This window comes from Leuresthes tenuis, unplaced genomic scaffold (genome assembly GCF_036924035.1).
Source record: "Leuresthes tenuis unplaced genomic scaffold, fLeuTen1.0.hap1 SCAF_9, whole genome shotgun sequence".
Lineage (NCBI taxonomy): Eukaryota > Metazoa > Chordata > Actinopteri > Atheriniformes > Atherinopsidae > Leuresthes > Leuresthes tenuis.
This window is the reverse complement of record NW_027325363.1, coordinates 35,590,992-35,617,604: the sequence shown is the minus strand read 5'-3', so window position 1 is coordinate 35,617,604 and position 26,613 is coordinate 35,590,992. Positions and strand designations below refer to the sequence as shown.

At 38.2% G+C, this 26,613-nt stretch overlaps 1 protein-coding gene across 1 annotated transcript; it reads right to left on the bottom strand.

The window, feature by feature from the left end:
- Positions 1-3,795: 3,795 nt before the first annotated feature.
- Positions 3,796-22,687, bottom strand: tbx4 (T-box transcription factor 4). The gene is made up of 8 exons (XM_072391789.1): positions 22,550-22,687; positions 22,123-22,217; positions 16,177-16,296; positions 9,054-9,201; positions 5,502-5,654; positions 5,122-5,210; positions 4,714-4,949; positions 3,796-4,631 (listed from the first exon to the last, which is right to left on the bottom strand). Exons 1-8 carry the CDS (start codon positions 22,685-22,687, stop codon positions 3,976-3,978), a joined length of 1,635 nt encoding a protein of 544 aa, XP_072247890.1. The 3' UTR covers positions 3,796-3,975.
- Between the last annotated feature and the right edge of the window lie 3,926 nt (positions 22,688-26,613).

Genomic DNA, 26,613 nt, shown 5'->3' with positions numbered 1-26,613 from the left:
GTTTGAAAAACAATAAATATAAAAAATACAAAAATTAATTTACCAATAAGATACGGGTATGTAGGAAGGAGTATTATCATGGAATATTGAGTAATAACAAACATAATATCAAAGAAATATGGGATATATGGAATAGTATTATCAAAAACAGTTCAGAAATGCAAAGCTACCCTCAATGCTTTATTGACAATTAAATCATAAAAGACAACCTTGTTGATGCGGTCAATAGTTTTAATACATTTTATTAAAGTGTTGGGCAAAAATCTGGCAGGACAAAATTCCTGAGCCACTGCCATGTGAAGACCGTCACGACACCTTCATAGTAAGGAATCTTAAATTAATGCTCCTTACAGCAGTGGAGGAAAAATAAATATTTGATATTGTAAAAAAAAATGTAAAAGATCTCAGGACCTCTAACATACATCAGTAAGTTATGGTCATTTATCCAAACCATATGAAAATAGCTAAAGTTGTGCTGCAGTATACAGCTGGGGATAGACAGCACTTTACTAATTACAGGCCTGTTTCTCTACTTCCATAATTCTCCAGAAAAATTGTTCAATAATCGACTAAAACAATTCTTAGATAAGCACTGGATACTCTCTGACAGTCAATATGGATCCAGGTCAAACAGTTCAACATCACTGGCATTAATTGATTCAATTGAGGGTATTACATTGATTGATTATATTGATCAGAACTGATATGCAGTTGGAGCCTTCCTTGATCATGTGAAAACATTTGATAGAATCAATCACAACATATTACCCAATATACTTGAAAGGTACGTGATCAGGGGGATAGTACTGCGCTGGGTGAAAAGTTTTAAGGAACAGGAGAGAATTTGTGAAGATGGGATGATATTCCTCATCATTGCTTGTGGTGTTCTCTAGTGGTCGACATTGGGTCCAAAACTGTTTATTGTGTATATAAATGACATTTGTAAGGTATCAAATATATTCAAACTTTATATTTAATTTTTAATTTATTTTTTTTTCTGGTAGGAATTTAAAGGAGTTCATGGATAAGCTCACTTTAGAAATATGCCAATTAAAAAAGCAATTGGACAGTGAAGAGCTATCTTTAAATCTAAATAAGAGGAAAGCTATGTGATTTGGGAACTGCAAAAGGAATACAAATATGCAGATACATATTGATGGTGTAAATACTTACAGAGTTCACAAAAATCTCATACAAAACGTACATGACAAAGCATTGAATACAACTAAACACATTCTGGACCACAATTCACGCCACATTCTCTACTATTCACTGGTTTCACCTTATTTAATTTACAGTGCAGAGGTTTGGGGCAATACATGGACATATTCATTATGATTGTTATCGATACTGCAAAAAATAATTATTCACAATACTGGTTACAGAGATCACAGGAATCCACTTTTCTTCAAATTGAAAATATTAGAATACACAGATGTGGTTCAATTTCACACTGCACAAATTATGTATAAAGCAATTCCTAATATCCTAAACGTCTTTTGAAAGAGATTGGGGTTACAACTTGAGGGGGGACTTAAAACACATCTGTGTTCGTAAAGCTTGAAGTTTTTGCATCTCAGTTTGTGGAGTGAAGCTGTGGAATGGGGTAAGTGAGGAGCTAAAGAATGTCCAAGCACGATCCTGTTTAAAAAGTGGTACATGAATATGGTTTCTGCAACATACAGGGAAGAGGCGGGGTGTTTTTACTTAACATTTGCACTTGATATTATCTATGTATGTGTATATATTCTATGAAGGGTGTATGTGTGTAGACGTATTTATGTGTGTATGTATTTGTAAAACTATTGTGGTGGGTTATTGGGTTTATAGAAATAGAAATATGAAGTTAATTGTAATAAAGATGTTGGACAAATTTAAACAGGAAGTAAGAAAGATGATTGCTTATTATTAGTGAAGAAGTGGTAGGATTAAATAAGAGTGTGCTTCTTCCTACTCCTTTTTGAGCATATTAGCTTATTATTGTTTGTTTGGTTTGTTTTTCTTTACTTTTCTGGTTTTGTTCTATTTTTGCTATAACGTGTTAAAAAATAAATCATTCATTCATTACACTTTTTTGGAAGGGAACAGTTGTCATAGCCAGAATATGATAAAACTGAATTTAATCCAAGTTAATTTAATTTCATTGACTTGTCAGACAAAAGATTGTCATTTTTATCATGTTTCTTTATGTATCATGCGTGCAGAAAAATGTTAATATAATCAAAAATGTTGAATTTAAAAGCGAAAAGGGACGATGCATTAATTGTTAACCAGCACATGTTACAAATAGTCCCTTTCTCATTTAAAATTCCAACTCTACTTTCTCCTGATATCAAACTCCAAATCTCCTCACCCCGGCTGTCATTCAGGTTGTTTTATGTTTGCTGTCCATCAGAGATTTTGTCATTTGAAAGTGTGCAGCTCTCTTTTCTGTACCTTGTCATGGCTTGACAACAGTTCTGTCATTTTGTTCATTTTATCCAGAGAATTCTTTGTTGTCACTGTTGTGTTTAGAGTTGGAGCTAAGCTGTGACACCCAAACAGTAGTGTGGCTCAGACTTACTTACTTACAACATGCTATCCCCCATAAGACCATCATATATTTGAACTGTAATGATGGGCGGTTTTTTTCATGTGTCTTATATTTAAGTGACACACTGAAGAAAAACTAAGGTGAGTAGTCTTGGAGAGCTAAAAAGAAGAAATTAGAATTTGTGATAGTTATATATATTCTGTATGATCAAGCTGCCTGTATATCAAAATATATCTAATGTTGGCACATTGTGAATTATTTGTCTTTGTTAACTTAACAAGTCATTACAAATTTTCAACATGAAACCCTTTTCAAGACTGGTTTTATTGTACATGTTCAACAAATTCCTTAATAAGACCAAGTCAACAATGGTTTGATCTTTCTAACCACCCAGCCACATCATTTCCAGAAACAAGGCTTTATTTATTCATCAATTTTATTTTTTGTCAATATTGTATATACCATTCTGCTGCTGGAAATACCAACCAACCAAATGTGTTCACTTTAGTCAGTCAGTGATCATGAAACTGGCTTAATGTATGTTTGGCATCAAGGCACTTAAACTTTCACCCCCGCAATGGAGCATCAAGCTTGAACACAACAGGATTATGCAAAAATAGATTACCTCCAAAAGCCTCTGAGATGCTATACTCAGCGCAGTCTCTCACAGTCCACTGTACAAAACGTGGCAGTTCCACAATAAAGACTCAATCATTTTTTTTGGCTTTTCAACCTAATATTGTCCAGCAACTTCTTATTTTTGGACTTCACTGTCAGTGGACAAGTACACCTTTTAAGTTTCATTGTAAGATTGAGCTGCTATATTAGTCATAACAGCAACACTCAACACATGAATTAGCTTTCAGACAAGAAATATGGTGTAATTAAAGGGGAATTCAGAGAGTACTGACAGGTGAAATGAACCGCTGTGGTAATGGTAGCCTTGACTAGCTGCTGACTTCCCTGGTAAGTTGTTATGTGTCTAAATCGTACTGTATACATTTCTGTAAGGTGCTGTAAGTGATCATTTTGCTGTTTCAACATTTCCTTGTCCTCCTGCTTTTATTACAGGTTAGCATACTGACACGAACTGAATAGGTTTTACAGAACACTGGGAAAGTGCAACTCTTCTTGTGTCTGCAAGCTCATTATTCATTCAGACATTCTGCAAGTGCTACTAAAAGCTACAATTAGCATTTGACTATGAGAAAACCACCTTACTGTATATGATCACTTATACTTATCAACATAAGTGATGTTCACTGCACAAATATTGTATGGAGCACTGATTCAGTAAGATTTCACAGCTGTGGAAGGATTTGGGGTGCAATTTGGCTGTGACTATGGGTGTACTTCATTAGCATTGATTGGCATCCAAAGTCCTCATGGGAATCTTGAATAATTTCAGACTTATACACTGCAGAAAACTAGTTCCTCCCACATTAGCTATCAGTCCAGTGACTCCCTGTACTACCTAGCCCCACTTGGTACTGATAGGATGAATCTCTGATGGCTATAGTGCCTTGTGTAGAATAGGCTGAGAAATGTCTATCTGGCCGAAGTGGTGACCCTGGCCTCTTGTTGTACAGAGTTGGATGATCTAACCTATGTCTGGAGCCAGGGACAGCTGAAGAGCCACATGAAGAGGAGGTTGACGGTGGTATGATGGACAGACCTCTTTGGACCGTTGCCGAGTTGTAGACCCCCAAGTCAGCCTGTGGTCGTGACACAATTGATGATGTGGAATGCGGTACCATGGGGGTGACGGGGGTAGAGTTGGTGAAGTGAGCAGTGAAGGGCTGGTAGGGAACGCCATCAACGCTGTAACGAGGAAAGGGCTGCACTGTCGCCCACATGTTGCAATTAACTGAAGGAGAGTTAGTCAGATCATCGGAATCCACTGCCCCAGATCCAGACTCTGCCTCCATACCACTGTACATACAAGCTTCTCTGGAAGTGATCGCCTCAGTGCAGTATGGATGAGACAGTAGGGGCGACTCATATGATGGAGGTGAATGAAAGTAATGCTCATCTGACACCACAGATGATGATTCCAGATATGGTCGCTTACATCCAAGCTCCAAGTGTCTTGTATTATCTGCAGAGTAATATAATCAACTGCAATGTTTTCATTTAAAGAAAATAATTTTATGATCTTCAAAAAATAACTAAGAACATACCTCTGTGTTTGAAGCAGTGATACATAAGGCTGGAATCTCTGCTCTGAGGGAAGTGGTTCGACGTGGGATCTTGGGATTCTGAGTTAGACAAGGGAACCCCAGTCTCATACTGATAGGACGAAAGGACTTGAGGGTGCCCCTTGAAAACCCCTGCTCGAAGTTTCCCTGCGAGGTGACTGTGTGAGGAAATGATCCTCTGGCGAACCATGTTCTTTGAAATGACTGGATATTCTTTCCTATGCATGAGTAGCAGCAACAGAACAGAAACAGACAGGTTTTACCATACAAGGAGGTGAACTAGAATTCTTGAGTAGATTTTTTATAATTCAACTCAAAGACATTTCAACGAGAGAGTTTCTGTACACTATATAGATTAGTTTTACTTTTGGTTTCTTGTTTTGTACATACCCCTGTAGTCTTGAAACACGCAGATCTCCTTCTTCGCTGCCTCGGAATCCTTTAGCAAAGGGATTGTTTTCTATCTTCAGCTGAGTTATCTAAGGAGATGATATTTCATTGAAGCACTTTGAGTGATGGGAATAAATCAATCTACATTTTAGGCAACTGTTTCCAACCAATAGCATTTGCTGTCGTGGACAGGAACTCCTGCACCATTGAAGCACTCCTATTTATATTTTAATTACTAAATATACATTACACCCTGTCGGCTTTCTAAATTAGACAAACATGATATACCTTTGGACAGGCTACTCAGAATAGTAGGTAGTGTGGGAATGTCCACTTTTTTCTTATCTGGAGTAAACACTCTTTAGATGTGGTTCATATACCTTATGGTTTTGATAGGAGGTTACAGAAATGAAGGTGGTCTCATGAAAGACATGAGTACAGTAGGCAGTGTTCTTGGATCCAAAGGCATTGTTTTCATCAGCTTTTACTATATGAAGCCTGGGTTGGTACTTGTGCATGGAGTTTAGGATGATCTAGGAAAGAAAAGAGAGGGTATCTTATTAAGTACAGCCATCATGGGATAGGACATACGAATTGTGTGTTTTATTCATTGATTTGTTCATTTTAACATTTGTTTTTGGGTACAGAAAATGGATGGATGGGTGTTGAACACCATATCTCCTCAACTGACCTTTGCAGTTTGTCCTGCATGGTCAATAAATAAATAATTTCCATAGTATATTGTTTTTGCGCCTGTGGTATAGAATATAATAATGTACTGATGACAGGAGAACCAACTGCCAACAGATGTCTATAAACCTTTCTCACCTTCATCTAATATTTTTGAGGATGTGAGAAGTTCCCTCGTTTCCCTTGTACATTCAGTTGTTGGAAAAAGGCATTCTTTAATGGACCTTTACAGAAAAGCATCTGTATTTAGAAATAAGTATTAACTTGTAATAAAGCAGAGATAAAATCATTAATAAGAATGATTGACTTCCATGTGAGTTTAGCCAGGTTGCATAACAGCATAGTGCTAAAACACTTAAATGGACTGTTCTTATCTGTTTTTTTTAATTCGTACTGAAAACGTCTGCCACGCAAAGGGCCACTTCCATGGTACCTATGCTGTTCAAGGACACAATCATCCAACAGGTAGTTAGCTTGATAATGGGATTTATCTATTTTAGCACAGCGAGATAACATGTGTGATAGACCAAACCTGTCAGAGAACCAAACATCCATTGCTGAGTATCAAAATTAAGCTGAACCTTTCAACTGTAAAGTTGTTGGAAAAAGTTTTATGTATCAGTATAGTAGGTGGCATGTGTGGAATGTGCATAGTGTTTAGGTTGTTGGGTGGCTGCAGGTCAGCTCACTAACATCACTCAGCCCAGCACTGTGCCCAGCGAGGCGTTAGCGACAGTGGGGCAGGGTCATCACTAGTCCAGCTCTGTCAGCAACAATAAACATCAAGCTCTACCCCCTGGCCCCTCCCCGTCCCCCCAACACTCTCCTGAGAAGCCTCCTCCTAAAGAGGGCTCCCAAAAGAGAGGCAAAGGTTGAAGAGGCCATGGGCTGCTAGGCTCAGGTTGAACACCGAGCAGCCCCTTGCTCACATGCTTCTGTTGCTGAGGCAGGCTGGAGACAGAGATAAGCTATTGGCTGGATCACCAAAGGCTTTGCGCTGACCTTTGTCTGCTCTGCTGTCTGAGAGAGATACTGGAGATTCTTATGGATGACTGTCCATAAGAAGTGAGGAGGACAATCTTCCTCACGTTGAAAGAGCTAAAGATAGTATTTGCTTGCATTTCCACTGATGTAAAAGCATGCACGTTATTATTTTTTGTTGCCTGAGATGTGCTTTAGATTAGATGGAATGTGTATTTTTTATAGCATTGTATGTAATGACCAAACCCTATCATTACATAAGGACATCAGTGCAGGTAAATTGGCAAAACTGGACATTACAACCAATGTGAAATTCTTTCTTTCTTTGCATGGCAAATACTACATGGTAAAGGTTAGAGAAATGTTGGAATCACCAACATTGTAAATGAGCTATATCAAACATCTGTTCAAGGTCTGAAATGGGACACAAACTCAAACAGTTGTAGTGGATGTAATTAGCGAAGGGCAAGTGATACAGCGTTCTTTGAAATACTTGCTGAATGGTGATACTGGATCTTTATTCACAGGGTTAATGACATGTATTCATGACTCTGCTCTTTGAGATTAAACTACCACATTTTGAAACAAATCAGCTCTATTTAAAAGTCCATTCTCCTTGGACAACAGTAGCAAATCTGTACCAAGTTGCTAACATCTGCTTCCCAGCAGTTAAATGCAGAGTCCATACTGTTGATGCTGAGCAGGGCCTTTGTCATGACAGGACACCAGTTGGTGTAGGTTTACACGCAACATTAAGGTGTACCAAAATAATTATATACTATATACATTCAAAGGACCTTTGGAAATAGAAATGTAATACATTATGGAACATAGAAATCTAATTCTTTGGTGTAAGATCCTCGTCATTTAAATTGAAAATTAACACTACGTGCACCATTTTCTTTTCTTTTTTTTTGTGTTTTTAAAAATATATTTATATTTTTTTATTTGCTAATTTTTCAAAATCCACAGTTAAGCAAGATAGAAAATAAGGGTATGAACAAGGAAGACAAATTGCATTAAATGATGCACTAAAATCAAACTTGAGACCCACCTCTTGATGTATTTTTGTGGCCGAACCACTAAGTCACTGGGTCACTTCTACACTACAATTTCTAACATTTAGATGCAGAATAGCGATGAAATAAACTAATTAGGTAACAGATTAACATTTGTAATGACGTCATATCATGAATTCTCTATATGAACTCAAAATGTCTATCTAAGTGAAGAAGAGGAGTGATAACTATGGTTAAGTTAGTCATTTTTACACATTCTGCACTGTGCATCATGAGCAATGAATGAGATTTCCTTTGCTTCAGTATGAGAGGCCACACACCTCCTGGTCTGGGCGTCATCTGGCCCCTGCTTGGCCTCTAACTTGCTGTGTTCTCATTACTCGCCCTTATCACTGGCCAGGCACTCAACTCAATCTGACAGCAGGCTCCGCCACTGATCTGAGAGGTTATGAACCTAATGAGCGTGCCCATTGATGGGATGGCTTCAGACAAGCTATCCCAGAGTTCCCCTGGGGAGCACTGCCACAGTCAAACTCTTCACCTCCTTTTGCAGCCTCTGTCTCATCTGTTCTCCTCCATTCTCTCTCTTTTGCACACTCCTCCACTTCCCACCATCCTTTGATCAGGGCTCAGATAAATCACATCAGTTAAATGTTTCTCTCTGTGATATTTGTAACATTGATTGAGATGTCTGTTACAACAGTCCCCACTAGTCATGATGTTTTAGCAGTATATTGGGGAGTGGAAGTATATGTCAGGGCAGAAATGAACAAAGTGACTTGGTTTATGAATTGAGTTTTTCTTGGCTTTTAATGCAAACTTGTTGAGACAACAGAAGATACATTATTATTCGCTGTACTTGTATATTAGTTTGCAGACTGGTTTGTGAACTGTATAATACAAGGAATCGTTTGTTAACTTAAAAAAAACAACAACAAAAACAAATAAAAAGGTTAATCTGTGCTTTTTTCAATTTTCTTATGTCGTGTTTTGTTTTGTTTTTTAAACTCCATGGATTTGATATTGGGACCTCTTCAGATTGCTTTAGTATTTCTTAAATAATATCACAAAAATGTTTTATTTTTACAAGACTGTTTTTCTTTTCAGTTGTTAAGAAAATGAATAATAGTCCCCAGACTAATTATAAACATAAAGTATATATGGACTTAGCAACTCATTTCAACCAGTCATTCCATCCTCTGAATGCTAAAAACCCAACTAATATTCTTTGTTGGAACTTACATGCCCAAAAGGGTCCAGATGATTGTTTGTCAGCTTCAGCTTCTGAAATGATATCAGTTGTCTCATCCAATGAGCTCCTGTGGCAGGGGAATCTGGATGTACGTAGAGTCTGCCTGGCATAGCTGGCTCAGCTTTACCAGCCACCATCCTAAAACACAGATTGAGAGAGATGTAAAAAAAATCTAATTGAGATGTGGACAGAAACACAACAATCTATGTAACATGGGGTGTTCCATTTGTTAGAATATGTGCGTGCCTTGTTTATCAATACAAAGCTGGAAACCATTGCTCTCCAGACCCACAGTATTCAATCTTTTCTACTGACAGTCTCTGCTAAAACACTGCTTCTCCAAGGTGTTGTTGAACAACCCACCAACGGCATACAGTGACATGAGATTAGAACGAACAGTATTCAAAATTACCTGTCTGCTGGCAATTTTGTGTTTCTGTCAGTTTTTTTTCTTACAAAAACCTTTTAGTCCTGATGCCAACACTGAAGTCATATCCATAGATGAGAGCTGCAATTTCATCAGATATAGGGTCAACTGGAGAAGTATGGAGCATTCTCAAGCATTTATGCCAGTGCCCTACACAATGGTAAATGGACTGGACTTCTATAGTACTTATCTAGTCTAGACTGACTACTCGCTTTAACACTACATGCCATATTAACCCACTCATACAGCACATCTTTGTCCATATAGACAGTGATATCTATATACACTGCTTTCCTCTATGTATTCACACACATTCATACACCAATGGATGCATCAGTAGGCAACGTGGCTTGCCCAAGGACACTTTGACATGTGGCCCAGGGAAGCCGGGAGTCTAACCACTGACCGTCCAATTGGTATGCGACTGCTCTTCCTCCTGAGCTACAGGCACCACCGAGAACACAGCAGTTATCATAGATGATCTGCAGTCACACTTAAGGACCCTTATATATCAAACCGAAGTGAAGAACCAGTGACAACGCCAGTGTCCCCGCACATCACCAGTTTCTGGGCAAACAAAATGCCACTGAAACATACTGCAAAGATCACTTCAACATTCTGGCCTTCAAAATTCAATTAATCTTTATTAATTGCACATAGCACCAGTAAGAGCAGAGTGTGAAGGTTCAATTAGCAGGGTAAGAGCACAGTTGTGCTCAAAACAAATGCAACATTGCAACATTATGGGTGACATATCAGAGTTCAAAAGAGGACAAACTGTTGGTGCACATCTTGCTGGCGTATGTGACCAGGGCAGCAAGTCTTTGTGGTGTATCAAGAGCCACGGTATCCAGGGTAATGTCAGCATACCACCAAGAAGGACGAACCACATCCAACAGGATTAACTGTGGACGCAAGAGGAAGCTGTCTGAAAGGGATGTTCAGGTGCTAACCCGGATTGTATCCAAAAAACGGCAGAATTAAATGTGCCCCTCAACTGTTTCCACCAGAACTGTCCGTCGGGAGCTCCACAGGGTCAATATACACGGCTGGGCTGCTATAGCCAAACCTTTGGTCACTTGTGCCAATGCCAAACGTCGGTTTCAATGGTGCAAGGAGCGCAAATCTTGGGCTGTGGACAATGGGAAACAAGTATTGTTCTCTGATGAGTCCACCTTTACTGTTTCCCCCACATCCGGGAGAGTTACGGTGTGGAGAAGCCCCAAAGAAGGGTACCACCCAGACTGTTGCATGCCCAGAGTGAAGCATGGGGGTGGATCAGTGATGGTTTGGGCTGCCATATCATGGCATTCCCTTGAACCAATACTTGTGCTAGATGGGCCCTGCCAAGGACTACCGAACCATTCTGGAGGACCATGTGCATCCAATGGCTCAAACATTGTATCCTGAAGGCGGTGCCATGTATCAGGATGACAATGCACCAATACACACAGCAAGACTGGTGAAAGATTGGTTTGATGAACATGAAAGTGAAGTTGAACATCTCCCTTGGCCTGCACAGTCACCAGATCTAAATATTATTGAGCCACTTTGGGGTGTTTTGGAGGAGCGAGTCAGGAAACGTTTTCCTCCACCAGCATCCCGTAGTGACCTGGGGCCTCATGTACAAAGGGTACGTACGCACAAAAAAGTGGCGTACACACTTCAACTCACGTCAACGATCAGATGTATCAAAAGCGAAATGACCGTGGAAATGTGCGGTGCCTCACGCAAATTTCAGGGCTGTCGTACGCACTTTTCTACAGCTGTTGATTCTTTGGCGACACTTACAGGTGATGTTGGGAAACTGTTATAATGAATAAATTTAAACACAATTTGTCCTCAGAATGAGCGACGTGCACATCTGAGACACATGAACAATTATCACTGATAAACAATTAACACACCCATGTGTCTGCAATTACAGTTAGAGTGAATATAAAAGTATGCGCAAAGTGGTGCAATGCATACTATTAAAAACAATGGCTGCTTTAGCGGTGTTGGAAGACATATGAAATGGTGCAATAAGGAGAGAGCGTGTATTTAGAGACAGACATAATTTGTTGGCACATGAGGACAAGTGGCTCATCAGCCGCTTTAGGTTCCCGAAGGCAATCCTCCTGGAGCTATGCGCAGAGCTGCGTTGGAGCGCAACACAGCGAGGAGCCACGCGCTGCCTGTTCCCATACAGGTGATGACCACGTTGGGGTTCCTGGCAACCGGGCATTTCAAAGGGACTGTGCCAGTCGACCCTGAGCTGAGCCATGCCAGCCGTGTGGGACGGGATTATCCGCATCTCAGCCAGGTATATCAAATTCTCATACAGCTGAACAAGCCAACATTAAAGCGCAATTTGAAGCGAGAGCCGGTTTTCTTAATGTAATCGGAGCTATCGACTCTACACACATTGCTATAAAAGCGCCATCACATGATGAATTTGTGTATGTCAACAGGAAGCAATTCCATTCCATCAATGTACAGATCACTTGTGATGCGCAAATGCACTTAACTAACATTGTGGGGGTGTCCTGGTTCAACGCATGACTCATACATTCTGAGTAACAGCATTGTTGGGAACAGACTACAAGCTGGCACTGTGCGCGATGGGTGGCTTCTTGGTGAGTAACTTTCCTAATATTATTCCCCATGAAGTGCATTAAGCATGTGCGAAGAAAATTTCTATCCCGTCTTCACAGCATCATAGTTGGTGGTTAAAGTTAGAAACTTGCTGTTTTTTGCTGGTTAAACTACAGCTTAAGATCTTTCTAACAAGCCCCTGATCGTCTGTGTGCAAATGTTAATAACCCCGTGCTTGTGAAATGTCTCAATGAGTCTCACCTTTTCCCTGGCGCACTTCTGTTCTAGATTACTGTATGATACTGATAAATGATTGTGGTCTAAAACCAGGTGTTTCAGTTTCATTGTCCAACCCCTCTAGATTTGGCAAAAAAAAAAAAAAAAACAGAAGAAAATAAGCTAACAAAAAAATAACTCACAAAAAAGTCAACTTAACAGTATTCTTTTTGTTTTTCAGTAATATCATACAAAGCTGGTCTCTGACTGGAATGGTGATCATCAGTTGGTCTTTAGTTTCTTCACTCTCCTTTTTTTTGTAAAAAAAAGTGCTCCCTGTTTTGTAAAAATGAAGGTCAAGGCAACCTTGATTTTAGCAGGCAGGTGTTCTCCTTTGTTTTTTCTCTTAGGATTAAATATGGAATTCTGAAATTTTTATTAAATGCCATTTATCCTTGGGAATTACAAAAAAAAAATCTATTTATCTATTATCTAGTTATCTGAGGAGTGTTCATTCTAAGAGCACATGGTTTACCCTGCCCAGGTATGACCAAAATGGTATGTACATATAGTGACACTCAATTCCTGTGTTTCATCAAAAGTACAATGACATGGTTTTCGTCCAGGTAGTTTTGTAAATGCCGTGTAGTGGATATACAAACTATAGCCATGGCCAGGGATTAATTAACCAGCTAGGGTGTAGGAGTAAAAGATTTTTACCAACTGACATGTAGTGAACATGGGACACAGGAGGCTCTATTGCCGATCCAACCTTGTATGTAATGACAGTATCCTCAGATATTTTCAGATTTTCAGATGTTCTCCTCAATATGATAGACGTGTACAAAAGTTCTTCAACCTGAACTTCCCCTTAGATTGCATATCTATACTACCCTGCAACAATCCCATGTTAAAGATTTGGTTCAATTCAAGCACAAAAACAACTTTGTTAACAGATAAATTGTTATGTTTCTGGATTTTTTTGTTTGTTTTAATGCTGATCTGACACTGGAAAACAACAATTTATGTTCCATATTAAAGTTCAGTGCTTTTTTAAAGTATTTTGTTTAGTTCTCTCGTGTTACTGTTCTTTTCTCGCAATGGAGATTGAAAAGCAACATGAACCAACTGGAATCTGTCCTGCTCCCAGAAAACACAACTTGGATAAGGGGAAACCAATGTCAAAGCAAAGTATAGATGTGGTCTGAGTGCATTCAGATATGGTTGTGATCAGATCAGGCATACCTCATTCGCTGACAAAAGGGTTTGCATTTTGATTATATCTCAACCAGTTGTAAAGGTAATTCAGCATTGATACCTGGACAGCGCATGTTTTTTTGCCAATGAGCCAGGCCCACCCAAATTATTTTCATCATAATATCAGATCAAATTGCAGTCATAGTCAAGATAAGCAAAGATCCATGGATAACATATTGTATCTGGACACAAATTGCTTATTAATAGCAGGTAAAAATGGATATCGTGGCACATGTATTACCAGAATTGTCCTCTCTTATTGCAACCCAATTCCAAAAAGGTTGGAACACAATGTAAAATGAAAATAAAAACAGAATGTAATAATTTGCAAATGTCATAAACAAATATTCCATTCACAATAGTACATAAAAGACATACAATGTTGAAAGTCAGACATTGATGGCAACAACTCCTCTTAAGGAGAAGATTAAGATGGAGTTAACAAAAGGTTAGAAAAATGAACTGCTGGAAAAACAACTGTTAGGTTCATTGGCCCTGGGTCAGTAACATACAAGAGACCCTTAGAGAGGCAGAGTCTGTCAGAAATAAAAAAGGACATGGGTTCAACGATCTCTAAAAAAAACAAAAAACTATGTCTACAAATTGTGGAACAATTTCATAATAATGTCCCTTGACATAAAATTGCAAATATTTTAAATATGCCATCATCTATAGTATGTAATGTAAAAAAAATTCCAAGCATCTGGTATCATCTCTGCGTCTAAGGGACATGGCTAAAAATGAGTATTGGAAGCCTGTGACCTTTGGTCCCTCAGGCATCACTTCAATGAAAACATGCTCCTGTTATGGAAATCACTGCATTGGTTCATAAGCACTTCCAGAAATGATTGTGTGTAAATACAGTTCACCATGCCATCCACAAATGCAGCTTAAAGCTCTTTCATGCGAAGAAGCCATTTGTAAACATGATCAAAAAAACTCTTGCCATATTATCTAGGGGCAAAGCTAATTTAAAGCAACTCTAGAAAAGTTTGTGAACTTTAAAACTATCTGCTTCACTCATAGTATATAAAAGTATACAATCTCATTGTTAGATCCTGCAACATTACCTTACGTTGTCTAATGATATTTTTTTGCAGATTCTGAAGATGTCTTGTCTGCCTCTAAAGCATGAGAACAAATTATTTTTGGAAACCATGTGATGCCACATCATCCAGACTAAAAACACGAGCCAACGTCTAGTTATTAGCATTTAGTTCAAACGCTTGCGTCTCTGATAGCATGTGGGTGCTTTTATAGATGTCAGCTTGCATTACTGGAAAGGCACTATCAATGCTGAAAGGTATATTGAGGTTTCATAGAAACATATGCTCTCCTCCATACAATATCTTTTTTTAGAAAGGTCTTGAATATTTCAGCAAGACAATGCTAAACCACATACTGCATATATCATAACAGCATGGCTTCATAGTAGTGTCCAGGGGGTGTACTGCCTTCCTGCCAGGGACCTTTCACCAATTTAAAACATTTTGTGCATCATAAAACACAAAATACGACAAAGGTGGTCCAGGACTGAGCAGCTACAATCAGACAAGATTTAGACAATAATCCCTCCCAAAGGTCAAAAAAGGAGTCTCAGTTCCCTGATGTTTACAGGCTGTTGTTAAAAGAAGAAGGGATGCGACACAGTGGTAAACATGGTCTCGATCCAACATTTTTTTGCTGTGTTGCCATTGTCAAAGTCAAGATGAAAATGTTTTATATATTTTTTTCCCCCTTGTCCTGTCCAGAATCATGGCAGCGGTATCAATTGTAATCTGAATACCTTTTATGCCAAACAGATTTGCTTTGCCAAGGGAAGCTTTATGAATGTAAAGCTCCCCTTGATGCCCATCAACTGCTTCTTTGTTTCTTTCCGTTACAATATATAACATGTAATAGAGCCAACCCGGACCAGGGGACAGGGAAAGAGGAAGAGCAGAGAAGAAAAAACAGAACAAAAATAGATAGAAAAACCAGACAACCAGCTGCTACACCTGTAAAAACAAAACAGACGACAATCCACGGCCTGTGTTGGGAATTTAGCACCTCCAGGAGCACCTGAAAGCAGACAAGCAGAGAAAAAACACACACAAACAAAAAAACACAAGCACAAGTAGCGGCAATCGCATACAACACAGCTGTGGATATAGATGACCTGAAACCACAGGAAAACACATCAACTGCTTAGCGAGCTGCTACTGGGCTAATATGTGTGTGTGTGTGTGTGTGTGTGCGCATGTATGTGTGTGTGTGTGTGTGTGTGTGTGTGTGTGTGTGTGAACATGCAACACCCATGGCACAGGACCTACATGGTAACCCTGCTTAGTTATGAGTGTATAAGTGTACAGAGCCACGAGCCACAATCGTATTTTTATATTATATTATTTTTAATAATATTTTAAAGAAACAAAAGAGAGTCACACTTTCAACATTCAATATTTTTTCTGTGTATGTATGTTCTGTTGTGACTAAAATATCTGTTTATTTATGAGGTTTGGAAATAATTACTTTCAGTTTTTTTACATTTTGCACAGCGCTCACAAACCCAAATTCAGATCTTTTTTTTTTTCTTTTAAAGGTTAATTAAATCTATTCAAATCAGATTATTATAGTTTATATCCTTCCAAACTTACCATTTGTTATCACAGAATTTGTAGCGGTGGTCGTCAGCGGGGACAATATCAGTAAGTAGGATGTATTTGGTCTTGGGGTTCATCCCAGTCACTTTGACCTTGTAGCTTGGAAACATCCTCCTGTTGAATGATGCCGACAAAAACTGTCAGACTTTATCCTATTTGTAATTAAAATATTTCTAAAAAAACGGCATACAGTCACCTATCTGTCCATGCATTCAAGCAGCTTTTATACAGTGCAGTGAATTAAGGTTTATATTCTAAAAGTCAGAGCTATCGACAGAACATCATCTAAACTTGTGAGTTGACATCATAAAAATAAATTCCTTTTCCATTTGCAATAAATATCGATTGCTGATGAAAACACACGTTGTACTATGTACTGTTTTTTTTTTAGAAAAGGATCCCAAAAGATGTTAGGATGTTAAAAAATCAACAAAGTGTGTGTGTAGAACATGCCCATTATATTAACGGATAGTGAAGGTGAGGATCCGATTAGTTGGCAGAGTGTAGCTTGATGATGTTCTTAAGGGATTGAAATAAGCAAGGTCCCATAAAGATCATGGGCTGAGAGACAAGTAGGGTGAGAAGCTGCCATCTCTGAAACCTAAAACAAACCTTACCCAAACATTAAGTGGATGACATCAACTTCTACACGGATAACAACACTAAGTACATTAGTCAGGCATTTCTTCCCATTATTCTTTGTCATGTTACATTTGCTGACCTGATTAGATATTTTTCTCGCTTTAGGCATTTATTTAGGAGCAAAGTGAAATCCTCACAGGCTTGTAAAACACCATAACAATTATGGAAACATTTTTAGCTTTTGAAGGCTTCAGGGCTAAAAGACAGGATATGCTAATATAGCACTCAAGGCTATAAAACACATGAAGGGAGCTACCTTTCCTGACCTTTTCTGGGAAACCAAAAACATTGAAGTCCCATCTGAGCCAAAGGAAATTTTGCAAAGGGCTGTGCGCCCTCTTATAAAGCTCTAAGTGGTTTTTAATGGCACCCCAAAACCGACAGTTTAAACAGCTGGCTCGTCATTTCTTAAAAGGTTATAGTGAAAAAGGCCTGGGGTTTATCCATGGGTACTGCCCATGGCAACATGTTCAAACATTGGATAACACACGCATCACAGCCATGCATGCTTATGTAGGAGGTTGAGGAAGCATCAAAACCCCTATCTTTATTCTCGCTGTTCTGACTGGTGCAAATGTTTAAAGACTTGGAGTGCTGATCATGTTACTGTGTATATTTCCACACGTCAGATGTCGTAAGAGCAGGGGGACTGACGGCAGGTAATTCAAATCTCTCTCTCTCTCTGGCTTCAAATCCAATCAGTGGGACAGATGAGTCCTGCTATCATCCTCACTGAAAGACAGGTTAATCTTAGGGGAACATTCAAAACAGACCTTATCTCTGGCTCCACTCACACCACACAAACAGAGCATGTGGCCTGTGGATTTGTATAATATGGTCATAACTACCAAATGGGGGGCTCTACTGAAGCTTGCTCTTCATGGTGGAAATTACTCTGTCCAGCTAGGCTGATCAAATGCAAATAATATACTGTACTTAAATTATGACAATTTTTGTGTCCCGATGGATACTGAGGCCTTTAAATATCCACCTAAATGAAGGTTATGCATTGTATGTCTGCGCTATTGGACACAAATACACACTCATTTTGAATGAGCAGTTGTGTCAAACTTACGACTAGTACTCAATCCAATTATTTCCAATAACATGCGCTCACCAAAAGATGATGTGCAATCATGCACCACTCAGTTTTCAAAATAGTAACAACAAAACATTTAAGCAAAACCATACTGCTGCCAGGCCCTGCGCCTCCTAGAACCAGGCCTTTTCCAAATGATTTGGTTGTAGGAAATTTGATTGATCATAAATTCAACATTAGTTCACAAAATCAACATAATCTATATCAGAAGTGGTCATTTTGATCATAATCTAGTTGTGTTATTATGATAGTTTTATTTCAAAATTGTTGTCAATTATATATATTTTTAACTGTCAAACTATCAAAACACAGAAAACCTCAGACATTACATGCAAATACATGTTTTTGCACATGACTGCAACTTGTATTTATATTTATATCATAGTTTTGTGTCAAATGTAAGTAATGCGTTAAAAATTTAAAATAAACAACTCATCCATATTGACAAAAATGTTGAGTGAAGAGAATGAAAACTGGTGTTCATCTTTAACTTTGATAACTTTGTTATCAGCAAATGTAATTCATTAATACAGTGTCAGAGTTCTTTATTCTTTCAAATAGAAATTACTGAAAAAAACAATAATTATCTTTCAAATTAAGGAATGTTGGTTCCCATTTTTATTAAAAATATTCTTCCTAGTCTGCAAAGGGAAAAAGTGGGAAATTAAAGATTCAAATTTTTAGCCTAGCAACAGAAACAGGTTTGGATTTTGTCCCAGAATTCCATTCCAAACTTTAAAGTTTGTCTCTGTGCTTACTTAGTGTTAGTCTAGTGGCTCGCAATGGGCTTCATTCTTTTACAAACAAGCATTTCAGACAAAAAAAAGGGGATGATCATTTGGGTACTTCTCAGTTACCTTTGCACACGTCATAACTCAAAGTAGTTTGTTAGAAGTTCAGAATGAGGCAGAGCTTTCTCTTGGATGAAGCCTTCTCCTGAGAATGAAAGTCTCCTCTGATGAAATTCTTTGAGTTTTGCAGAGGGGGTGAGGAAGGGAACGACGGAAAAAATGCGCACTACTCCAGTTGCCGAATAGAAAGCTACGACAACACATATAGAAGAAAACACTTTGGGAAACATAATCTGTTTTCAAACATGACAACATATGAGATCCAAACATACATGTTGGAGCCAGAATTGAATCCCAAATATCAAAGTGAGCAGCCCAACGAACCGTCATGACAAAGGTTACAGCAGGACGTCCCTGTTTGGTAAATTTACCTGAAATAATACAATTGCTTAAGTAAGTAATGCCATGTTTCTGAGCGGTTGTAGAAGAAACAAATTAACACATTGTTTTGTGTTTAAATTCATTTAAAACTAGCCCTCTTTGCTGCCTTTTCAATAAGTGTAACACTGAATACGTCAAATGCCAACAAAACACGGACATTTGAAACAGTTTCACTCACTGCTTGCAGCTCAGACTTGTGAGCTTTAAGTGTTGGAATAGTCTTGATCTTGAGGTTCAGCCTCCCTGCAAAGCCAGCGTCATACTGGTTCTTATTCGTATAATTGTCACAATGATTATAAATCAAGACCTATTCACGCCTGTCTTGCTTGCCACAAGAAAAACAAACCAAATTCACTGATCTAAGATTGCTGGGTCTTTGGGGAAGATGAAAAAAAGTGAACTTGCCCTCACAACACATTTATTTTAGGACGTCAACAAGTGCTCTGAGAAGGATCACTCATTCCTGCTCTAGCATGCTCTAGCTGCCATGGGAAAGGTTTTAGAATAAAAGGTTTTAGAAAAAAAGCTTTGCGAGACTACTAGATAAAATCAGTTTGTTCAACATAAAAAAAGCTTCTTTTTTTTAGCTTTGGGTGACATTTAAGGCAATAATACATTGTTCTAACACTGCAGATAAGCCAGAGAACATGGAAAAGCATGCCATGGAACCTTAACAAATGTTTGGAGTTAGAATAAAAAGTTACATGATAAAAGGTTGTGATGTTAATGTCTATGTCCATTCAGTCCTGTCTTAGATATACGTGATGAAACATGTAAACAATCAGGGCTACACAGTATATGAATACATATTCCAACTAACTTATGTTTAAAAGCAGACAACATATAGACAGACGTATACATTTGTTGGTGTGACTAAGTAAGTGAGTTTCAGGGGAGCATGAGAAATGGCAGTTGGCGAGTGTGTATGATATCAGTGTCAGGATGTGTGTGTGTTTCTGTGCCTAGCCAGCTGTTTCTCCTAACAGTTCCACATGTGTAGGCCTTCCACTGATCCATTCCTCTTTGGGAATCTTCAGTACCCATACAAGATCAAAAGAAACATTGAGGGTGGGGGTTGGAGTATGGGATGATGAAGCACTACAGTCCAGTAGACTAAGGCCTACTGTGGGCGCCGGATTCCTCTTATCAACCTGTTACTGCTGCTTTCTTGACGGGCTGTGTACAAAGAGGGAGAGTGAGGGAAGGGCTGCACTGGGAATTTTGAAGAGGGAGGATTATGCCTGGGCAACGCCACTTATCATAACAAAGACTCAGCTTGGTGCTGCTTGGAGGAGACTGAGAACACAGAGCTAGTTTAATTGTTGTGTTTGAGGTTGTAGGGGAAATATATAGGATCCACTGGGAGATGATATTATTGTTCTGCATCTGTCCCTATTCTCCTGCTACCTCTGCACTGATATATATATATATATATATATATATATATATACAATTATAAAATTGTTTTAAGGATCCAAAAATATAACATCCCATTGTATATTTATTAATTTATTTATATACAATCAAAAATATGACATTGGATGCATTTTCCAAAGTACTTAAGTACTTGTAAGGAAGTCGGAGGTGGTGGTTACATAATGGACTGGCTAAAATCCAATCAGGTACCAGTCCTATATGACTCAATATTGTCCAACAACTTTTCATTTTAGGACTTTGGGGTCTCTCTGGTTTGAGTTGTTTGTAAAAAATATCTGGACTTTATATATATATATATATATATATATATATATATATATATATATATGATAACAAGTAAAGGAATAAATAATTCAGTTTTGAAATAAATCACACATGGATAGGCTTAAATACTGATGAAAAACGTTACCATCTCACTAGTTCTGGGCCTTTATTATGACACTACTACGTTTTGGATATGTAGACAAACATACTTCCTGCGCTTTTTTTGTGAGATTGGGCTGGCTGACTTCTCAAGGATTAGACAAAAAAGTTCATGTGAAACTAAAAGGAATTTCATTTGGTCTCTGAAATTTTTCTAAGCCATATTTCAAATATGCTTGTATAATTCAGTTTGCTGGTGATATCATTTTCACTTTCAGAACTGATGCTCCTGAACAATCAGGACATTTTTGTGTAACCGTCTGCTGCAGTCTGGCTGCAGGTAAATACAGGTTTCTCAGCACAGCTTCACAACCACATCACTGCATAGGCCTTCAAAGGGCTTTAAGGATTCAGAACCCACTTTATCAGCTGGACAAGGGATATCTCATCCCTTATGGTTATAAAGCATTAAGGAAAAAATGTGGTGACCTTTTAGTTTTTTTCTTTCTTTTTTCATGTGGTGAAAAAAATCCAGTGAGGAATGGGAGGCAGAGGTCGATTTAAGTGTTCTCATTCTCTGGTTAATGTCCAAAGGCTTTGCTATGTAATCCTCAGGACACATTAAATCCAACAAGCCAAGCAGTCATTTGTGGTTTCAATTATGTTTGTGGCAAGAATTTTCTGTCTGTGCTTGAAAGACACAACTGCTCTATGTTAATATAAACTGTCTAAACAGATGGCTGCGGAAAGGTACAGTTTTCATAGTAAAGAATCTATTACTTATTATTATTGTCCCTTCAGTCTTCCACAAAAGCTTAATTTTCCTTGCAAAAGAATGTGAGAACATACATGTAAAAACATCTAATAGCACATACAAAAGTTTCTTGGTTATGATCGACATGTCTGTAAAAATCTGGTGAAAATTATTCATTTAAGCATAGATTCAATCAAGTAATAATTCAATTGTTTCGTTACCTGTCAGTTCTGCCATTAATCCTCTTATGCCTTATGTTACTTAGTAATTTTGCTGTTGGAATTAACTGAATAGATTTACACTTAACCAATTCCTACGGTTGGGCGTAGTGAGCGATTCTGACTAATCTGTGCTAATCTTCAGGCCCAGGCTGAACTTTTTCTGATAGATAGAGCACTTATAGCTTTACTTACCTCCCTGCTTTTGTAATGATCATCTCTGTGCCGGCTTCATGGAACCTCTTCCACAGCTCCCTCTCATGAAGAACAACCTTAATGTTCTCAATGTTCTGAAGTAAAAAAAAAAGGGTAAAAATAATTGCACAGCACAAACCCAATACAACTGAATTTCAAATATTTACATATAAACACAAACACAATAATCAGCTTTATGTATGGAACTAAAACCAAGTCCAACTTTTCACTCATGGAAGTCTATTTATTCAATAAAAGTTCAATTCATCAGAAATTCGCTTTTGTGACTGTTGGTTCTAGCACTGGTTACACCTTGCCAACAAGTTTAAGCTACTACTATATAAACATATCTGGTTGTCTGTAAAGCATAATCTTCCTTTTTCAACTACAGCCTTAAAGAGCAACTGCCAACAGCTTTCATGTGTACCTGGTCAGGCCCATTGGAGCTGGGATCAGTGGAAGCTTGAGACAGTTGTGATTGGTCTGGAAGGAGATCTGTCTCTCTGTCAGCCTGGACCCGGCTCATATGTTCATCTGTTACAGCTGAAGCCTTCTCCTGCAGCATCTCTGTGGGATTAGAAAAATACTCAGCTGTCAGACTTATCAATGAATAGCTAGCTCAGTGAAATGTAAGAAATGGGCTTTGAGCTGCAGACCTGACAGCTGTGACTCTTTTCAGATAGAATGTCAACTCTGCATTTAAAAAACACTGGCCTCCTTACTGCCAACAAGTTCTGTTCAAATAAAATAGTAGTATATAGGCTTTACAGAGGTTCATTTGTGTCTGCTGATCACACCCAGCTCCTGCTCTTTTACTCTGAAGAGCTATTTTCCTTGTGCAAGGAGTGCTAGTATGAACAATGAAACAATACAGTCTGCATTCACTTTGATAATTTGATGTAAGTACCCCTATCTATACATCTATCTGTCTACCTACCTACCTATCAATTCAATTTTATTTATATAGCGCCAAATTACAACAATTGTCATCTCAAGGCACTTAAATAATATAGTAAATAATATAGTATAGTGTCCCTATCAGCATTCCTAATTCATACCTATGATAACCTGGAATATTTCTGAATAAGTTACTCTTCCTTTTTCCCATCTAGTTTTCTTTTTTTTATGATATCCATTCATATAACATGTAGGCAAAGGTAAAATGTTGATATTGAAACCCAGTAGGTGTTTGCAATAACTTTACAAGTTTTTAACTGACTACTGGGATTTGTGGATTTAATCCACAAATCCCCTCAACTCTCTCTGTGAATCTCTTAAATTGTTGAAATATCATATCCATGTTCCACTACAAGCTGAACAGATGTAAGCTTTTCTTTCAGATTTGTAGAGTTTTAAAGAAATATCTAAATGTCAAGCTTGAATTGTTATAATTGAATTGTATTTCTTTCCTCTGCTGCATCACTATGTTTGTAATGAAGGCAAATATGTTTCCACGGTAAGAACCAAATCATTTGTTCGGACTGGATACAGTGTTTAGGCACCAATTGCTGTTGTTGGTGAAAACTGTGGCAAAGTCAGTCAAGGTGGAAAATAACTATGTTAGCTTGAGCAAAGTAATGATTACAGAGTTTTATTATTGGGCACTTAACAGCTAAAATGAACAAAACATCTTAAGTAACTTGTGCTATTTATGTCCTCCTTTCATAATGCTCTAATTTCAATAGTCAGATGTTGCAAGATAGGAAGAATGCAAAATCATATATAGATTAATATTTCAGCTATTTAATAATAAATAGTCTTAAGTAAAATTTCTCATTTAAGTGTGGCCAAGGTTAAAGTATAAATGTTAAAAACAGTCTAATCTACATATTCTGTTCCCTCCCAAAGTGTAAAAAGGAGATTACAAAAATCTAAAAAGATTTTTTTTTTTTTTTCAATTAAACATAATGAAATTCCCCAACAGAATGTTTTGTGAAAACTTTATGAAGTACTGTAGAAGTGTTCAAATTAAGTCCTAATCCAAAAGGCAAATCCTGGTTTAAATGAAAAACAAGGTGTGTCACGATTTTTTTTTCTAGCTTGGAAGCAAAGTCAATAGAAAAAAATAAAAAAAATCAGGAAAAACTCATTTCAGTAAAAATGGAGGCTGTATTCATCCCCGTCATGATGCCTGCCTCTCTGTCACACCAACAGGATCCGTACACACTGTCTTTCACACTGCTTCAAAACCTCCAATCTGTGTCTGCATCCTCATGCTGCTGCTGCTGCTGCGAGTTTCATGAATGCCTCAGACCCCTGAGGGTGTAATTCGGTTCTAGGCTGCATGCAGACACTATACTTTGAGCTCAGTTTAGTTTGCAGATGGAATAATTATAACAATGGAGTTATTTAGATAAATTACTTTTCATCCATAATATTAAAGTGTTCTCACTTAGATTAAACACAACACCAATGTTGCTTCGATATCCTGCAAAAACTACTTAAAGTATGTCAATGTGAAGCCTGTTGCTACCATCTCAGAGCCTGTGAAATCCTGGTGTTGCTCCTCAGGGCTGAACACTGGTAATGTTGAAGTGTAAACACAGGCCGACCACTCTCTTAACCATGAAAGTGGAGAGGCAGCGTCCAGTGTAAGCTGGTGGAGACATTTGTGAAAGCTAATAAAGATAACGACTGACGGAGAAACAGCCACGGAGCCTTTTTTACAGCGTGAATTTGGGCCTTTCGCTGATTCTGTTTAACTGAGCAGTGTGAGCCAACACATTGTTTTTGTTTCTGTCACTCCTGACAACCACTATGAAAACTATTCAGCCTATAACATATTCACAACTATAATATATTCATACATAATATGGTACACTGAAAGATGGTAAAACCATTGTAAAAAAAGTATATAAACAAAAAGAAAAAATAGGTTATATATTCAGCAATTTACGGTTGTAAGTGGATGTATGAGCGCCCAAAGGGAACCTGGGCTGTGCCTGAAAGAAATGAAACGGAAAAACTGGCCTGTTTTTTCAGGGTATCTGCTTTTAAAACAACACAGTGCACTTCAGAAAGCCTATGCAGCATAGAAACAGTGTTACAAATGTTGCCTAAAATCTAAGGGATAAATCTTCCATAATGAAAAAACAGGAAACACTTTGGACAAAACACAACTTTTACTGCTTCACATATGAATGTATATTTAATGTTATAAACACACAATCTTTGTTCCCAGCAGTTGTATGTTTGTCATTCAATGTATTCACAAAATTACAGCCCTGTAGAAAGAGAAGCTCTGAAATTAAATGGACATATTTCAAAACCTTGAAAGCTACAACAATAAGCATTATATTTTAGTTGTGTATATGAGTCGTGTTCAGTGTCGGATACAGATGTAATACAATTCAGCACGGCGCCATTTTGTATGTGCGACTCAACTGCACCAAGGCCTAACCATAAGTTTTGGTACCAAATGACAAACAGTTTGTGTGACGACTACAAGAATAAAGCCATTAAAAATAGATCCTCCGCTGGCCTGATCGGCTGTGCAGTTGGTCAGTGTTTCTCTAACGATCACTTGCAAAAATAAACGCAATAAAACCACATTAAAAACTTTGTCTGAAAGAAAAAGAGCAATGACCAGTGTCTGTTTTTCCTGCTTTAGGATAATTTCAAATAAAATATTAACTCCTACTTAATCAGAATATATTGTTTTTAAAAGTTAATTTTAAATAACATCACATTTTTTTAACTTATATTTAAAATGACCACGTCTTTTATACACGAACCTGCTTATGTCCAATAAGCCATACTACAACCAAATTATTCATGATTTTAAAGGAATAAGCAAGTGAAACTACGTACAAGTTATCACTATTAGGCCTGCTCCCGCTATTCTTAATAATGACAATAATAATCATACAAATAATAAAAGTAATAACAGACTCATAGTAAACGGTTGTAATAAACCATTGCAAGTGTGTTTTCATTTAGCAGCAAAAGAGCCGCATCTCTCCCTCCACCGCCGTCAGATGCAGATCATCCATATCAAATCTGCTGAGGGAGTAGAGCAGTGAGTGGAATTATCGCAGCTGATTGCAGGATCACAGAGCGGTTCCTCTACACTCACCTGTGACTTAACGCTTTATTTGCAAAGCAGATCATCAGTTTACACTGCTGCTAATCAACTGCGCAGACTCATCTGCTGTAGCGTACCTCATGCAGTCAGCTATCATCTGCTTAAATCCATCCCGTGCACCGCTGCTCTGTCTTCGGCCTACAAACAGCGGGGAGTTCCCTCTTCCCACAGCGGCTGCACGTGTGTGGAAGAAGTACGTTGTCGAGCGGGTCTCCGGCGGCGGCAGTTTTCCTGTGTGTCGGTGTGTTCTTATGCTCTACTGCCGTTGAGCGTCTCCTGTGTCGAGCTGCGTTGTGCGCCTGTGCAGTGCAGTGCAGTCTCTGTGCTCTGACAGGGGAACTCAGAGGGATGCTTTCTTATAATCGCGCACACACATATTGCTGCTCAGCCCCTTTAATGTGGAAAAG

Excerpts from the sequence above, each read along its gene's own strand:
- tbx4 (XM_072391789.1), bottom strand. The coding sequence starts at position 22,687 with ATGCTGCAGGAGAAGGCTTCAGCTGTAACAGATGAACATATGAGCCGG. Across the intron at positions 22,218-22,549 it reads GCTCCAATGGGCCTGACCAG|AACATTGAGAACATTAAGGT; the intron begins GTACACATGAAA and ends TTTTTACTTCAG. Across the intron at positions 5,655-9,053 it reads ATCTGGACCCTTTTGGGCAT|ATCATCCTAAACTCCATGCA; the intron begins GTAAGTTCCAAC and ends TTTCTTTCCTAG.